This window comes from Pan troglodytes, chromosome 23 (assembly GCF_028858775.2).
Source record: "Pan troglodytes isolate AG18354 chromosome 23, NHGRI_mPanTro3-v2.0_pri, whole genome shotgun sequence".
NCBI classification, from domain to species: Eukaryota; Metazoa; Chordata; class Mammalia; order Primates; family Hominidae; genus Pan; species Pan troglodytes.
Window position 1 is genome coordinate 28037997 of NC_086016.1, and position 18297 is coordinate 28056293.

An 18297-nucleotide genomic window follows, 5' to 3' on the forward strand; every position below is an offset into this window, starting at 1 on the left:
GGGTGAGGCAAGTAAACATTCTAAACAGTGTGAACCAATCTTTATATAAAATGTTGATATTTTCTTCATCATGGATTTTTTGACTAATTGAGATTTTTAAAATATTGAATTAAAATCTTATTATTTATCTTGATTTCTGAGAGTTTTTTTTTGACACCTCCTTAAATGTTGCACCCTAGGTAAGTGTTTTACGTGCTTCATTCTAGTCTCAGCTCTGTTTGTCCATGAAGCTCTGGGTACCTCCAAGGATTCTGTTAAAGACCAAATGAAACCCATTTTTTCACCCACTCAACAAATGTATATGAACATCTCCCATGTGTTAGACATTTGACTGGACACCTTGATAGAGCTAGGAAGGTGGGAAAGTCCCTGTCCTTACACAAGGTCTCCAGGCCGATAGGGGGAGACAGACCACAAGCAAGCTTGTCACACATGAAGTGCTACGGATATGAAGCAGAAGGAGGTGACAGTGATGGAGGTTAAGCATGGGCTCTATTTGCCTAAGTGGTCAAGGAAGAATTCCATGGAAGGGGATGTTGGACTCTAGATCTGAATGATTTGCTGTAATCTATATGCAGATCTGGTAGAAAGAGTAGATGTGGCAGGTGCCGAGGTCCTGGGACAATGTGAGATAATATTTGTCAGTCCAGGACAAAATTTAAAGATTTCTACACCCGAGAGCACCTGGTGTTATTACTTGCTTATAATGTTGTTTGGCTTGGTTGATGGACAATGGTAACTGTAAATGGATTTATGATTAGGCCAACAGAACCTACTCATCTTCCCATGTTGATAACCCAAGTTGAGCCTGAGATGGCTCACGTGGGGATGTGGAATGAAGTTTGAGAGGAGGCCATCTCTTTTCTGCTTCTTCTCATCTTCCCTGTAAGATTGTGTCCATTCTCCCCACATTAAAGTGTCAACCGTGGAGTTGGCCACGGAGAAGGCAGAAGCTTTGCTCCTTGCAGGAAGTACCACATCCACACAAGAGTTAAGAGAGGCTGGGCTGAGATGCACCTTGAGCCTATGCTCCTCCTACGCAAAAGACTGTAAGGGGGAGAAGAAATGACACACACGTGCCTGATGTCTCATTCATGTCTTGCGAGAGCAAGCTGTCTGACCTCTCTTGCTGGCAGCAACAATGAGTAGAACAGCAGAAGTGAAAAATTGGAGAGCTGTGGGCTGGTTGGGAATATCAGGGACTTCCCTGTAGAAATTCCTTCCCACCGAGCTGACATTTGAAGCAGTCATTAATCACGAACTGTCAGGTCGGATTTGCCATGCATCGGCTGTTGGGGGAGATGTGCGGGGATGAGATGAACATCTTCAGCATCCAGAGCTGCAGTTTACAGGATACTCGGAGAAGGAAGGGTGGGGGCTCAGGCTTCTGCACCCTGAACCAAGCAAACAAATGCCAACACCTACAGAATATTCTGCTCAGCCTCTTTAACTCTTTGCTTATATCATGGTTACAACAAGATGTATGGGGCCTTGAAAAATTAAGATAAAATTTAAAAGTGAAGAAAGCCAGAGCAAAGGGAAATAAGAGTTGATGAGTGTATGAAGCCAGGGGAAGAGGTAGAAAATGGAAATCCACCTTTGGCCTTGGATGCCCTCTCACTTCATAGCCTTCACATGTGCTGTTCACTCTGCCTGAAACACTCCCTTCATTCTCTTCACCTGGTTAATACCTCTTCATCCCTTGTCACTCATTTTAGGTGGCACTTCCTCTAAGAAGCCCTCTTCAACGCTCTAAGCGTGGGTTAGGGCCCTACTCTGTGCTACCACTAGCCTTGTTGTTTCCCCTCACAGGATTAATTGACTCTTTCCTAGTGACCTCCTGTATCTGTGTCCCAGCTAAACTGAAACCCCTAAAACAGGGATCAATAATCCCTGTTTTCATCCCTGTTCATCAAATAATCCCAGTCCCTGGCACAGGATAGATAAAGAATGGTCAAATAGAACCATTAAAGTTGGGCAGAAAAATCCAACACTGAACTTCCTAGCAGTGAAAGCTAAGAGGGAAACAAGCTATTTCATAGACATTTTGCATGTAGATTGAAAAAAAAAAAAAAAGAAACACCTCTTACATGAGATAAGAGTAACTTCTCTGGCTATTGAGGTGTTAGGGAAATTTATTCCATGGATTCTCATAAAAGGGGCTCTAAGGGATTTAGCAAAGTATGACTTCAGCAATATTCACACAGTAATTGAGAAGAGATGGGTAGGAGCACTTTTGGAGCATCATCCTGAACTGCAAGCCAAGAGCATGATGTCATTTCTTTCAAAAATGAATCAATTGAAATCAAAGCAGTGCTTTATCCAGGAAGCACGTTTGATGACTGAGTATTATGATGACTTCATCTTCCTCAAATCTTTCTCTTCCTTCCCACTTCATCTTCCCCAACTTCCAGTGCTACTACTGGTTTATGTTGGTCACTTTTACATTAAAAATTTTTTAAATAGTTTTAGAGGGTACAATGGCAGTTTTTTTACATGGATGTATTGCATAGTGATGAAGTCTGGGCTTTTAGTGCAACTACCACCCAAATAGTGTGCCTTATATTCATGAGGTCATTACTCTTTTTTAATTAGTTAATTAATTTTTATTTTTATTTTTTGAGACAGAATCTCACTCTTTTGCCCAGGCTGGAAATGCAGTAGAGTAAACACAGCTCACTGCAGCCTCAACCTCCTGGGCTAAAGTGAACCTCCTACTTCAGCCTCCCATGTAGCCAGGACCACAGGCGTGCATCACCATGCCTGGCTGTTTTTTTTCAATTTTGGTAGAGATGGGGGTCTCACTTTGTTGCCCAGGTTGGTCTCCAACTCCTGGGCTCAAGCAATCCTCCTGCCTTGGCCTCCCAGAGTGCTGGCGTGAGCCATTGCACCAGACCTGTAATTACACTTTAAAGAGCATTCCAGTCACCTGGGGAGGAGCAGTTAGCTCTGTATCTTCCCCAGTCCACCTCCTGAGGGTCTGACCCAAGAGGAGGTTCTTGGTATGGGGGGTAGGGAGCCCTCCAGCCCCTAGGCAATCCTGATTCGGAGGGTGAGGTTGCTTTAGAGCAGTGGTTCTGACACTTGCAAATGTGTCAGAATGCCCTGTAAGACTTCTCAGAATACAGACTGCTAGACTCCAGCCTTAGAGATTCTGAATCAGTAGGCTTGGCGTGGCCTTGGGGAGGCTGTATTTCTAACATGCTGGAATGCTAAAGGTGCCTGTCCTGGGACCACACTTTGAGACACATTAGGCCAGAGAACAGCTAGAAGATATCTTCTTCCATGTGCATCTGCTTCCTTGGAAGGGAATTTCTGTTAACAGACAGGGATCAGACACCCTTCCAGGACCCTGCATCATGATGACACCCCTGCTGTGGTTCGTGGCCTCTGCATGCCACCCCTTTGTCTCCGGAGGGGGAGAAACAGTAATATAAACATTGCTAAAACATGTTGTGTCTCGTCAGTGAAAACTCCATTTGACTAGGCTTATTAAAAAGACATCACTATTGCAAAATGATTTAAGTGCTTCATTTGTGAAGGAGCAGAAGAGGAGATGAGGAGCCTCTAAGAATCTGGCTATAAATACTCTTCAAGCATGCAAAATGTGCCTTGATGCAAACTGGGTTTTTTTTTATTTTCATAAGAAGGCAGTGCTGGCCTTCTTGTTGGAAGCACCTGTAAGGTTTTGGGACCACATGGGATATATAATGAGGTGGGGTGTTTTTCCACCCCTCTCTGGAATAGGTTCTGGATTTTCCCCCCAAGACCTTATTTATGGCAAAAGACAGGCCCATGCACTCCTCATTTCTGGCCTCATTAGCCTGAGAGGTTTCGCTTTTGGTAAGAAATTGTGGAGACAATCCACTGACGGGGACTGCAGATGTATGTAGGTCAGAAAGTCTATTTGCAAAGTGCTGAGGGAGTTTGATCATGGGTCATGAGTGTGGCTTCCAGCTTGTCTCTAGCAGGAGGTAGGAAAGTGACTTGTTGGGGTCACGTGGTCACTGGTAACTGAGCCCAGACCACATCCCAGGTCTCCTGACTCCTCGCTCCATAGTCCTGCCACAGCATCATGCTTCTGTGAGGAACTGGACTGGTAGCTCCCTAATCCCCGGGGGAAATTAGACAGCCTGGTTTCTTATCTGTCTTAGGCTATTAGGATCTGTTGAGCCTTCACTGTTGGGACATGCTAGGGAGTATCTCCTGGTGGACAGTGGAAGAGACATGGTGGTCATATTCATAGATGGTCCTGGTGGAAGAAACTAAGGCCTCTCAGCTAAAGAACAGCTGGTGTATTCTTTCTGACTGTGTCCCTCAGTTTGCCCATACAAAACCGAGTCCATAATCTCTTCTCTACCTGCCTTGTAACACAGATGAATAATCTGGGCACTGTACAAGGTAAGGAATGAATGCAGTGACCTGACCTTGTGTGTCCAGTTTGGAGGGGCAGAGGGTCGAGCCAGCTTGAGTTCCAGATGGCTGACTCTGTACCCTTATTGCTACAAGATTGTGGGCAAATTCTTCAAGTCTCTTAGCCTTTGTTTCATCATCAGTAAAATGGCAATGGTAATCATTACTTCATCTTGATAAGCCTGTGGGGAGAAGGTGCATGTCAAACAGTTATAACACTGCCTGCTATCTAGCAAGCCACATCACCACTATTACCAATAAATATATTTGTTTAAATGTTCACCCTCCCCTCAGTAGAGTGAATTCCTCAAAGAAAATGACATATCTTAGACAGTTTTATACCCTTCTGTGTCTAGTACAAAGCATTCAATGCAAATTCAGTGAATGGAGTCATACTGAATTTAATTAGAAAAATTACATTTAATGAGTGATGTTCTGTGCCAGCTGCTGCGATAAGTCCTCTCAGCATTGTGAGCATTTACCTGCATTATCTAATTTTACCTTTAACTCAAACTGTGAGGAAGGTGTTAGTATCCCCATCTTATAGATGAGGCAAGGGAAGCCCAGAGAGCTGAAGTGATTTGTCCTACATCACTCAGCTGGTGAATGGCAGAACCGTGATTTGAACCCAGGGCTGGTCAACTCCAAACAGACTGTGATAGAGGAGAAGCATCTACTCAGGTGGGAAATGGGGTCAGGGAGGGCTTCACAGGGGAGAAGTCATGAAGGATAAGCAGGAGCTGGCCAGGTGACAAGGTGAGGGGACATTCCAGGTACAGGGCACAGCAAGAGCAGAGGCGGAGAGCAGAACCTGGTCTGGCAGGTGCAATTCTGGTGGTTGGAGTGTCTTGTATGGGGATGTGTTTGTGTTTGGGGGGTTGAGGGGTTGCCTATGGGTTAGAGATGAGGCATGAAGCCGGACTGGATCGCAGGGGGTCAGGAGAATCATATTCGAGGTTTGGACTTCATCCTGAAGGGGAGGGCAGGACCAAAGGACATTTTCAAAAAGAGGTATGTGGGTGTCATGATCTTAGGATTATTTCCTCTTTGTGCTGAAACACTTGGGGGGCCCTAGTGGCCCTTGAAACCCCCTTATAAAGCCCCTGAAAGGCCATAACTGTCCCTTCATTCTAGAGGGACCCCCAAGGCCAGTGGGTGGTGTGTCACCCTCATATGCCCAGCTCAGAGGCATAACCTTTCTCCTGGCATTCTTACAAGATTGACCCATTCCCACTGACATCCAGAGCCTATAGAGCCTTCCCATGTATGAATTGCTGTCATGCACTTGTTAGTTCAGTCAACCCGTATTCATTGAGTCCTCAAGAGTCAGTTTGGCAGAGTGGTTAAGTAGCCACCACCTGGCTGGTGTCCTTCGGTGAGTGTTTGCACCTTGGTGCCTCAGTTTCCCCATCTGCCACCTCGAGACAACATCAGTACCCACTTCTCAGCATTTTGAGCATTCTGTGGGCAAACCTGTGCATGTGGTAAGCACTATCTGTGGTGGCGATGGTTATTATTATGGTTATTATATGTTACTTAGTAGCGAGTGGTGAACCCAGCTGGGATGCACAGAGGGCTGGAACTGGTGTCCAACAGGCATCTCTGGGGAGCCCGGGAGCCTGCCACTAAGCTGCAGATTTATTCTGAATTTCCCCTGCTGACTGAGGCAGCTCTGGGGGCAGTACCATGAGACTGAAGCCATGGCTTAATCTCCTTGACGAACATCCCACAAGCCAGCTGGTGCTGCAGTTGGGCTGGCCCTGTATCTACTGCCTCATTTTGTCTTTTCTTCACTCAGGTTGAAGGGGGTGGGAGTGGGGGCTTCCCTTCCACTGGGCATCCACCTAGGCTCTCTTTGGCCAAAGTGTCCAGCAAGGGTGGTTGAGGTCCAGATCCTACTTGGTCTTTGATCTGTACCCACTGGCTACTTAATCTCAGCTCTCTGGGCTATGGCTGCCTGGTTTGTTCTAGGTGGATAATTGCTTTACTAACCTCCAGATGCCAGAGGGGTGAGGGAGGTCAAAGAAAGGGTCAGATGGTAGATGTGGGACAGAAAATAGTGGGGTTGTTGTGAGCCAGGTGCTGGGAATCAGGCAGCCCAAGCTGGGCTACCTCTGCTACTTACCAGCTATGATCCTAAGCAAATCACTCCCTCTCTCAACTCCCCAGTTTCCTGTTCTGTAAAAGAGGAATAACAAAAATGCCCTTCTCATAAGGTATTTGAAGGGCTTAAGGCAGATGACATATGCCAAATTCTTAGGGCATACCTATCCTCAGCATTTCAAGAGTGTGAGCTGTTTCTCACACAAGGGGTTATAATGAACAGATCTTTCTGTGCAAATTGCAAAGTATGGGAGGAGAGCAAAAAGTTGCTGTTTCCTGCTGTCTGCAGGTCAGATGGTTTTTGGGCTTGAGAGTCTGTGAATATAAGAGCTGAGGACAGGATCAAGCCAAGACCCGTGTGTGCCCCTGTGGTTTGTTTGTCTCTCTGACTGGCCAGTGGGGTCCTTCAGAACAGGACCTGGCACACAGTAAGTGCTCACATAGTGCTTGTTGGATCCGTGAAGAACAAGCAACAGTGACGGTCCCAAGGACCCCAGGTGTGTCCTCCAGCATTTAACATCCGTGAAATCCCAGTTACTCACTGCTCGCCCAAGCTGCAAATGAGGCCAGTGCACAGGATATTTTTTTTCTGTTCCACTCCATACAAAATATACAACAAATTTATTAATTCCTGTCCCCTTCTCTCTGGCAGGCCCTTGGAGTAATTGTCCCTCAATAGAAAGAATATTTCTGTTGGTTTGGCCAAGTGGTAGATCCGGAGAGGTTTTCAAGATAATTTCTAGTTAATTGGTTCTTGAGTGATCTGCAAGGACTCTTCTGGGTTTGCAAACCAGACTCCCCCCTTCATTAAATTGGTTTTCAATTTGCAATCGCCTGACAGCTCTGAGCATGGTGCCTGCTCCTCACCTCCATCCAAAGCCCCTGTGCCCCATGGTGTGGGAAGGGATAGGGATTTATGGGGACAGGGGAAGGTCAGGGGCCACTTGTCTCTGAGAAAAACATGTGTCATTTCCCCCAATTTGAAAAGACTAATTGTCCTTTGGGCTCCAGACTTTGGGTTCTGCGAAACTCAAAATTAATGCATCAAATTAATTGTGTGGTCCCCTTGCTCAGGCCGATTAGCATAAATTAAATTTCACACTAATTGGCTAAGGTGGAGAGAACACAGTCCTGGTGCTTGGAATTAATGCTAATTTCAAGGATGGTGGTTGGGGTGTGACCTGGGGCATTCCTGGCTTGCACCTCCCTGTATTGTGTGGCCAGTGCAAATCAGCACTCTTGCAGCAAGAATGATTTTGCACAGCCTTAAGCAAATCTAACCCCTTCAAATCCAAGTGTGAGGCCAAAATTAGGAGGAGACCCTGGCAGTTTCTATGGCAGTAATTCCTAAATTTTTTTGTTCATAAAAATCACCCTGGAGCAGGTTGAAATGTAGATTCCTGAATTATGCTTTAGAGATCCTGGTTTGGGGGTCTGAGAGTCCTATAATTTGCATTTTCTTTTATTTTTTTAAGAGTCAGGGTCTCACTCTGTCACTCAGGCTGGAGTGCAGTGGTGTGATCATAGCTGCTGCAGCCTAAACCCCTGGGATCACGTGATCCTCCTGCCTCAGCTTCCAGAGCAGCTGGGACTATAGGCACACACCATCTCGGCTGGTTTATTTTTAAAAACTTTTAAAGCCAGGGTCTTGCTATGTTGCCCAGGCTGGTCTTGAACTCCTGGCCTCAAGTGATCCTCCTACCTCAGCCTCTCAAAGCACTGGGATTACAAACATGAGCTATCATGCTCTGCCCTAGAATTTGCATTTTAACAACCATCTGAGGTCATTGCCACATAAGTACTTCCCCGGTGCACTGTGTAAGGAACAGCAAGAGAAAGCTCCATGCTGGAGACAACCAGGAACACCCTAGGAGAGTCCCTCATTAATTAACTGGAGGTCCTGACTTGGACCTGACTGGTCTGAGTTCAAATCTCAGTTCTGCCTTTTACATGTGATGTGACTTTGCAGTGCTTCCCCCAAGCCTTCTTTCTCTGTGTCTATTGAAATGTGCATTTTGGTCTCAGCAGTCGGTGATGCGGTCAACAGGGTGGGAGGCAGATGGGCTGGAGAAGTGAAACAGATGGGGAGCATGGAATGCACAGAGCAGCCTCAGATTTTGTATTTTTTTCACTCTTTTTGAAAGATATTTTGTTTTGTTTTCTGATTACAAAATCAGTTAAAAAATCAACAGTACAGAAATGCATCACAAGAAAATTGGAGTTCCCTGCGAGCCCATCCTTCCAGGAAAAAAAAAAAAAAAATCTCAATTAACAGTTTGGGAGTGCTTTGTTCTGTGCAAACAAAAATGGGATTACACCAAACATTCTATTCTGGAAATTTGCCTTTTTTTTCCCTTTGGCAATATATTTTGGGGGTATATTTTTTTTATGTCAGAACATAGATCTGCGTCTTCCTACTTCATGGGACCGCTGAATAAATGTTGAGCCTGCCTAAACTGACAGTACCGAGAGAGGCTAGCTCGGGAAGGGCAGCTACGTTGCTCATTGTAAGAACCATTTACCTTCTCAGTAAAAATAATGCAGAGTCGCCTCTAAATATCAGTCATGATGCAGAGGGTCCGATGAAAGAGTGAGGCATTCTAACATCTTCACATGCAAAATTTACAGCAGGAGGACATGTGACCGCACCCAATTCAATGCATTTTACAGCTCAGGTGACCAAGGCTCCAGAGCAGGAGGGAATGTCCAAGGTGTTAGTTGTTGAGTCTGGACTCGAACCTTGCACCCTACCTCTTTCTTTTTTTTTTTTACAATTCTGCTGCCTTCCATAAGAGGTAGGCTCAGTTTTATGAGCTGCCCTTCTCCTACATAGGGTTGTTTCTCCGCCTCTTAGCCATAAACACTCCACTAATATATTTCTCCCCTTACGTACTCTGCCATATCCTCAAGCCCTGAATGCTTCATTTTGGAACGATAATGCCACAGAAGCCCTGCTCATTTGGCATCGGTGGCTGGTCAGTTAATCAGAAAAAAAAAAATCAGTGCAGGTGGGAATTCATTTAAAAATTCCTATTTTAAAATTAATTACATGTGTAATTTAAATCACTGCATTTCTGAGGCAGGACCCATCCATTTCTTTCTTTCTTAAACCACGCTCCTAATATACAACCGTATGATTTCCAATTTTGGCTTCTTTAAAACAGAGCAAATGGCAAAGTAATTTGAATACAAAAACCTAATTTTTTACTTCAAGTTTCTTTTTAGTTGTTGCAACAACACCTATTTGGCAGCATTTTAAAAAGCAGCTTACCTTTATTTATTCCTTCCAAGGCATTCAACCTAGTTTTCATGGAAACTCTGTCCAGCCATATTTTATAAGTTTATATAGTAGCTAACTGAATAGATAGCTATGGTAAAAATGCAATAGGCAAAAACAGTTTGGGAGCACGCACATGTGATACTGGATGTGCATGCCTGTCACCTGCTAGAGGCAGATGGGCCATGGGGCCATTGTAGAGAGGTGGTCTGGTGGAGAACATTCTGGTGCAGTGGGCATCCATCAGTGTGTCTTACTGAGGGACAGTGTTGGTACATCCAGTGAGATGATTTGCTAAAAGCTGGTTACGAAGAGATTCCACTAAAATGGCCATTTTTAAAACTGAGCACTTACTACGTGCCAGGCACCGTGCTAAGCTTTCAATGGATTATCTCCTTGAATCCTCAAAAATAATGATGTATGTTGTTTCCCCCACCCCTTTAAAGCTGAGAAAACTGAGAACCAGCAAGGCATCCTGCTTGGTGTAAAATCACACAGCTAGTGACTGTTGAACCACATCAAGACCAATAAAATTCTGAAGTCCATCCTCTTAACGAGTTGATTATACTCAAGGGTTGCTTTCCCATGATAGTGATTTGTCCAAAGGCGATCCTGTGCATGGGGAGAGAAGGGTTGGTGGCTCCATCGAGTGACCGTTCCTTGATCACCCCATTCCCCATCTCAGATTGCTGACTTGACCACTGACCTTGCCGATGAGCGCTTCAAAGGTGATGTGGCCTGCCAGGTGCTGGAGAGTGAGCGGGCAGAGCGGCTACAGGCCTTCCGGGAGGTCCAGGAGCTCAAGGTGAGTGGTCAGGGGTGGCCGGGGGTGGCTGAACACGGTGGCTAAAAATGGTTGGGTCTGCTCCCCGACCCTCTCATTGGAGATCAGTAAGTTTAAGCAAGATGCACAGGTTGACTGACTGCTGGGCTCAAGGTCCTGGGGGACACTCAGGTCTCCTAAGGCTTGGCCTTGGGGGTGTTATGGGTGGATAGTCCCTGGCTAGAGAGGTGAATAGGAGAGGATTGTGCAGAAGGTGGACAGTCTTTGGCCTTGGAGGTGATTTGGGTGAGAAATATGCTGAAGGTGGCTAGCCCATGGTCCTGGATTCTGCATGGCTCAGGGCTGTGCAGAGGGTGGCCAATCCGAGCCTTGGAAGCACTTCATGGGTAAGATGACCAGCCCAGGTCTTCTGTCCAGCTCTAGTTTAGACCTTGAGCCCTTTCTTCTAGAGCAAGCATGAACAAGTCCAGAAAAAATTGGGAGATGTGAATAAACAGTTGGAAGAAGCCCAGCAGAAAATTCAGTTGAATGACTTGGAAAGGAATCCCACTGGAGGAGGTGAGCAGCCTGGGACCCTTGGGGCTGGAAGCTGATGGACAAAGTTGTCTTTTCTATTTATTCAGTCACTCATAGAGCACTTTTTAGGTGCTAGATATTGCATGAGGGGCTGCGACTTTGGCAGAGCAAACAGGCACAGCGTACTCTCTTGGAGCTTACAGTCTAATGGAATAAGCAGATATTAATCAGATAATCCAACGATATCCCAGGTAACAAATTATCCGTATGATATGTGCTGTTTAGTTTTAATGCAAAGAATGATTTTTAAGTAGTGGCTTTATGGGCAAGGTACTTTTATGTTTATGTGAATATTTTAAAAATAAATTTTGAGAGGCCTAGCATGGTGGCTCACACCTATAATCCTAGCACTTTGGCAAGCTGAAGTGGGAGGAATGCTTGAGCTCAGGAGTTCAAGACCAGCCTGGGCAACATAGTGAGACCCCATTTCTACAAAAAATTTTAAAAATTATCCTGGTGTGGTGGCATGCACCTGAAGTCCCAGCTACTTGGGAGGCTGAGGTAGGAGGATCACTTAAGCCTGGGAGACCTAGGCTGCATTTCAGCCTGGGCTACAGAGCAAGACCCTGTCTCAAAAAAATAAAAGCAAAAAGAAAACGTAAATTTTGAGGAAGGCTGTCTAGTGGTTAAAAGTTGGAACCTATGAAGTTGTATTTCTGGATTTGGATTTTGGGGCAAAGAAATTGCTGTGCCTCAGTTTCTTCCTCTTTCAAATGGAGATTGTCTTGGATAATTGATAGAAAATGTTTAGCCACATGTATAGAATAGAGTGATGAATAGCTAATAGCTACTTTACCATTATTATGAGGAATGATGAGATCACAGTTCATCCTTATAGCAACCTGTGGAACAGAAACTACTGCTCTCCCCATTCAAAGAGGGTAAAGCTGTGTCAGGCGCACAACAGTTACCAAATGGCGAGAAGGCGAGAGGACTCTTGGTTTTACCCAGGGATATTATACATTTGTTCAGTAGTGCCAGGAGTTTCTGGGGGTGTCCTTCTTATACAGTTTCCTGGAGACCTCGTGATTGGATGGCACGGTGACATCTTTGCCACCTTGTCACCGTGCCTCTTACTCTCCCCAGCCTAATGGAGTTGGGTGAGAAGGATATCCAGTGGCTCAGCTTCTATAAAATGTCAGCATTATTCCCTCCGTGTGTCCAGAGAATTTGTGCCCTTGAGATGTCCAGGGGAATGGAGATCAGGGGTCTGTGGAAAAGAGACAATGAGTATTTATTTTCTGTTTCATTCTTGTTCTTGTTATCCTGGCTACCCCCGTGGCAGGCATTTACCAGGGAGGTTAATACAGATGAGTTTGAGGCTCTCTTATAAGCGAGACCCAACAAGGTAGGGTACACATAGAGAGAGGGGAACATGTTGGTATAAAATCAGTAGTGTGGGACAGTCTCTGGCCTTGGAGGTAATTTCTATAAAATCCCCAGAGGGGCGCCATTGTCAGTTCCATCTGCGTGAAATTCATGTCTAAATAATGCTTCCCAGTTTGTTTTCCTCTGTTAAGATTGGGGTGTTAATGAGAGGGGGACATGTGCTTAGCTCATGGGCACATTAGTCACAATGCTATATAGGCTCTCAGCTCTGGATGCTCATTCCAAGAAGCCAACCCACAAATATTTTGTTTTTCATTATGAAAGTAATACATACTCATAGAAAATGTCTAAAATATAGGAAATTTGAAAGAAGCAGTAAAACATTTTAATCATATCATCGCAGTGGTACCACAACCACCTCTATGGTTCAAGATGGAGTATGAATTATTTAAAAAATAACGTTTTCCTTTATGCATGGCTAAATATTTAAAGAGAACCTTTTGTGATGTGCACTCAGCGCGGAGCTGGACACTGGGGGGGTTACAGAGGGATTTTAATTGGGCCCTGCTCTCAAGATATTCACGATATAAATGGGGATATCAGGTAAACTCAGGAAAACATGTTGATTAAGGGTGGCACTCATGGGCAGGGAGGTTGGAGGTAGAGATGAGCCTTGAAGGAGAACAGTTTCCCCTCTTGTTCGTGTTGCTCACTCATGCCACTTGCTCTATAGCACATCATAGCACAGAGTACATGGGAAGCTGCAGAAATGCTTTCTGCTGCTGCTTCTTACTTTTGCAGGCCATGCTGCTTGTGATTGTGAGGCTTTTCCTGGTGGAGAGATAGTGTGCTTTTCCCATCATGATGTTTTTACCTTGGTGGAAGCTTGAAGAAGCTTTAACTCTTAATTATTATACCATCCTTTATTTGGTTAATGATGTAGAAATCTCTATTGAGGTCACCTCTTTCAAGAACTTAATCCTACCATCCATCCATCTATCCATCCATCCATCCGTCCATCCATCCATCCACCCATCCACCCATCCACCCATCCATCCATCCATCCATCCATCCATTCATCCATTTATCCATCTGCCCATCTACTCACCCACCTATCCATATACCCTACCACTTATTTATATATCAATCCATGCATTCATCCACCCATGCACCCACTTCTCTGTCTACACTAACATCCATCCATCCATCCATCCATCCATCCATCCATCCATCCATTATTCCACCTATCCAACCAACTATTTATCCATTAATCCTCCACCCTATCATCTAGTCAAACGTCCTATCCATTCAACTATCCACCTTTCCAGTGGAAGTTATCGAGCATTTACTATATGCTAGGCATTATAGCATATTCTAGGAACACAATGATGAACAAAACAAGTTTGTTGTCTTATTAATTTTGGTTCTCTTCTGGATTTCTATAAGCTTCTTTATGAAAGCCCTGATCATACTAGGCTTCAGCTGTCTTTTTACTTGTTTCCCTTGCTTGATTATTCTGGAAGGTGGGTGGATATGGCTTCTTATTCATTTCATTATCTTGTACAAAGTAGTGTGCTCAATGAGTGTGTGAATGGATGGTTGGAAGGATGGATGGATGGATGATAGATGAATAAGTGGGTGGTCTCTATCTTTGGTCATCCACTTGTGGAATGTTTTCCACAACTTCATTAACTTAATGGGCATTATTCTATTATTCAGATAGTCAAAAGATAAGACATCTTAGCCTAAAATATTCCATTCTAATCAGTCAAACAGTTTTAATCAAACCAGCCAATAATTTTTTTGAGATGTTTACCAAATCAAGGGATTTGGTATCCATCTTATCTTGTGGAGACATCTTCTGAACAGTTTAGTAGAGTCTTGAATTATTGCTAATTTACTTATTTGTTAATTCCACCAACAGCCAATGATTATATACTCTGTACAACCCAATAAAGTTGGCCAGTAGGATGACTCTTTTTATCTGATTATTGTATTAGGTTCATTAAGCAATCCATGAGCTTGTATCAACATGTATGGGAATCTGCTTGTAGGGAACTCTTCCAGAGGGTGTGAAGGACTCACAGATGACTGAAACAGCTCCCTTGCCCTTAAGGATTATGAAATTTCCTTGGAAAAGGGAAGATATGAATACACTTATAGAGACAACTAAACAGTATAAGGCAACCAATCTTAGAAGAGTGAGCACTCAAGAACTTTAGACAGTTGGAGGTGGTCAGGACAGGCTGCCTGGAGGAAGCATTATTTAAAACTCAGAGTTAAAGCATAGTTTCTTGGTCCAAGGTTGAAGTTCAGGGGCTCTGTGAATATTGTGAAATTGCATGCCAAGAGCCAAGAAAGTGGAGGTGAGCCACTCACACTCTTGCCTTACACTCATTTGGTCTCTTATCCTGGTCTCCCTGACTCCGTTAAACAGCAGACGAGTGGCAGATGCGCTTCGACTGTGCTCAGATGGAGAATGAGTTCCTCAGAAAGCGTCTGCAGCAATGCGAGGAGAGGCTGGACTCGGAGCTGACAGCCAGGAAAGAGCTGGAGCAAAAGGTAAGATGTGGGGATAGTCTGGGCCACAGAAGTGTTAGAGAGTGGGCAGGCTCTCACCTCCACTGTGGGTGATCGAGGTATTAGCTGAGCCTGAAGAGGGAGGAAGAGGACACAAACCCCTTAAGGTTTTTCCATCTCCACTATTATTACAAATTCTGGTCACTGTGAGACATGAAAAATATTGTCTGTACATGTGGATCTTCTATCCAGAGACTGCCCTGTGGTGTAAAGAACATGGACATTAACTCAGGATATCTGAGTTCCAGTTCCATTTCTACGTGAACCTTGTGGAAGTCACTTTAACTCATGTTTCTTATCTATTACATAATTATCAGTGGTCTCAAAACCTTCACATTTCCCTGTTGCCTCTGTTCTAATCTGCTACCTTCATCTCTCATCCAGACCAAAGCAATAGCCTCCTAGCTGTCCTCCTTGCCTCTGGCCTCTCCTCTCAACCACCTGCCACACTGCAGCCAAGGAATGTTTCAGGGTCTCTTTCAGATTGTTCTATGATCATAAAGTATGCTGACTCTCATGTTGGATTTTTTTCCTTGTGTGTTTTGTAAATTTTGTTTTTGAGCTCATCTTCAACAGGTTTCTGTGCTCCTCCCCCAGTAGTCCCAGGTGTTCTGCATTGTGGAATGTTTTTTTTTTTTTTCGCTCCCAGTGAATTTTTGTGTGTGTATTTAGCTATTTTTTATTGTGAGTTAATCTTCAGCAGGAGATTTAATTTTTTTAACATTCTGTTGACTTTGTTGGGAGCCCTTTGATAACAGGGTCGTGGGTGTGTTCTGCTAGAAGAAACCCTTTTTCACTTTCTTTGGCAGCAGTCCCTGAGATAATGCTAAATTCTTGGTCTCAGATTTTTTGCAGCATGTAAAAATTGTCAATTGGATCTCTAAACCCACATGAGACTTAGACCTGGGGTTTAAAATTCTTACGAGAGTACTTCTTGCCCCACCTAGATCCAGGGTGAAAGCAAGCTTTCTTACCACCTTCCAGGCCAGCAGGTGGAGCTTTTATTTTCTCTTCTCACTGAGGTGCATGCAGTTCTTTGAGGGGTTTGTCAATGCAACGGTCTTCATTCCAACTCTTCACCTTCCATGAGCCCAGAGCCTTGTCTCCTGTCTCTGTCTGGGCATTGAAACACAAACCTCTATCCTAAAGGACACTTCTGGATCTATCAACTGCTCTTCCCCCTCATCCTGGCTGCCATAATATTAGTATGTACCATTATTGTTAGGGCTTTGTGTCCTCTGCATTTCTGATATCCTGAAATTTCCTTCTTTCTTGAAGGTAACATTACAAATCTAATGCAATCTTATCTATATATAATATAATTTTATCTAGCCTTTCTAGATGAATGTACAGATAGTTTGGTCTCTTTGCTTGTCTTCTGTGGCCTCCAACTATCGCTCGTCTACATTCTAACCAGTTCACACTCTAACAAATGGTGTGCTAGTAAATGGCTCCCTGGAAAAAAGAAAAAGCCCTGATTTGTAGCACTTGCCAATTTCCCTGGTGTAAATACTCCCACCATGGCCAATTTCAAACTACCATTGTGATGTCACTAACATGGAATTTGAAAGGGATGCACAGAATTAGCTCTGTGCATCTCTTTCAAGTCGGTACCAGCCGACTCTGGCACACCACTGATTCCAGCCACACTCAGTTTTTTTTCTTCTCCTTCCAAAAATGCCTGATTCTTTCTCACCTCTGGGACTTTGCATATGCTATTTCTTCTTCCCCGAGCAATCTTTCTTTTTCTCTCCTGCCTAGATATCTCCAACTATTCTTAAGATCTTAGCTTAAATGTCACTGTCTCCAGAAAGTCTTTGCTGACGCAGATTGGGTTGGGAGTCCCTGAGTTGTCTTCCAAAACATAGGCCTCATCATGTTGTATTGTAATTACCTACTCACTTCATAGTCTCTCCCATTCGATATCAGAGCCATAGGGTGGAGGTTATATTTGTGTATCTATTCTATTCTCAACGTGAGCAAAAAGTATCATGTGATTGCCTTGCAGAGGTGGGCCTGGGTAAGATCACATGGGATTTTATAAACAATGGAAGTGACTCTTGATATCCTCTGTGCTGGTGGTGATGATTTTAGTGGTCGCTTTCAAGGTGAACATTGCATCGTGGTCCTCAAGAGACAACTTGAACCATAGATAAACACAGATGGACAACTTCAGGAAAGCAGCCCCAGTTCTTTAATAACAAATTATAAAGTTGAGTCAGTTTCCCTGATGAAGGGGGATATTTATGCTACATTAAAAAGTAATAAAACTGCAACCTTTTCTGAGCAGCAGAATATAAGAAAACATCCCATTTGCCTTCAAATACTGAATTTAGAATTACAGGCTTCATTAACTCAGAGTTTTGCTTATTTAAAGCAATTCTTTAATGAGGCCATTTCTTCAAAGCCAGTGTGCTGAGTTGCGTGCTCTTTCCCAGATCTAAACTAGGGCATTTGGGAGAGTGTTTCCTGGAGGAAGATGCAAGAGTCTTGACTTTTGTTTGTTTAAGGCTGTGTGCATTCCGGTATTAATTCAGTCCATGCGAAGTGCCATTTGCTGCTTTAACCTTTAAGGCTTGTCACTTGGGATTCCGGGTCAGATTTTCTAGGTATGTCATTTTGGCTGCTCTGTGGCTAATCCTCACATATCCCTTCTGATCATGTCGGCTGGTGGGGATATGAGTTATCTGGTGGCTCAGGGGTCATCAAGTTGAGGCAGGGTAGGTAAAGTCTGTGGGTGCATTGGCTGGAGGTTTATTGAGCAAAAGTAAAATCAACCTTAAGAGACTGATGGAATTATCCCCACTTTATCTCTGAGCAAACTGAGGCTCAGAAAAGTAGCTTCCTGGAGGTGACCCAGGAGGAAGGTAGTCAAGACAGGGTCTCCCCATTCCAGCATCTGCTGTTTTCTCATTACACACCTTGGAAATAGCAACTCCTTGAAATACAAAGTAAAAAGCTCGTTCCATGCCCACAGAGCCGGGTAATTCATTCTATTACTCTTACAGCTCGGGGAGTTGCAAAGTGCTTATGACGGGGCCAAGAAGATGGCTCACCAACTGAAGAGGAAGTGCCACCATCTTACCTGTGACCTTGAGGATACCCGCGTCCTGCTAGAGAACCAACAAAGTCGAAACCATGAGCTGGAGAAGAAGCAGAAGAAGTGAGTTGCATCTCTCACCATCACCTGGGCTGCTAGGGTGGGCTACATTGGAGCTGGGGTTTTCTGGGGTAT

The 18297-nt window shown here is 44.3% G+C and overlaps 1 protein-coding gene across 7 annotated transcripts in view; it reads left to right on the plus strand.

Annotated features, from left to right (window-relative positions):
• MYO18B (myosin XVIIIB) overlaps positions 1–18297 on the plus strand; it is a 316003-nt gene that overhangs the window by 138824 nt on the left and 158882 nt on the right. For 6 of the 7 annotated variants that reach the window (XM_054675970.1, XM_054675972.2, XM_054675975.2 and 3 more), the window contains 4 exons: positions 10479–10598; positions 11027–11135; positions 14920–15044; positions 18071–18225. In XM_054675970.1, the coding sequence (XP_054531945.1) occupies positions 10479–10598; positions 11027–11135; positions 14920–15044; positions 18071–18225 (509 nt within the window). The remainder of the gene's footprint in view (positions 1–10478; positions 10599–11026; positions 11136–14919; positions 15045–18070; positions 18226–18297) is intronic. The other variant, XM_054675974.2, reaches the window with a different exon arrangement.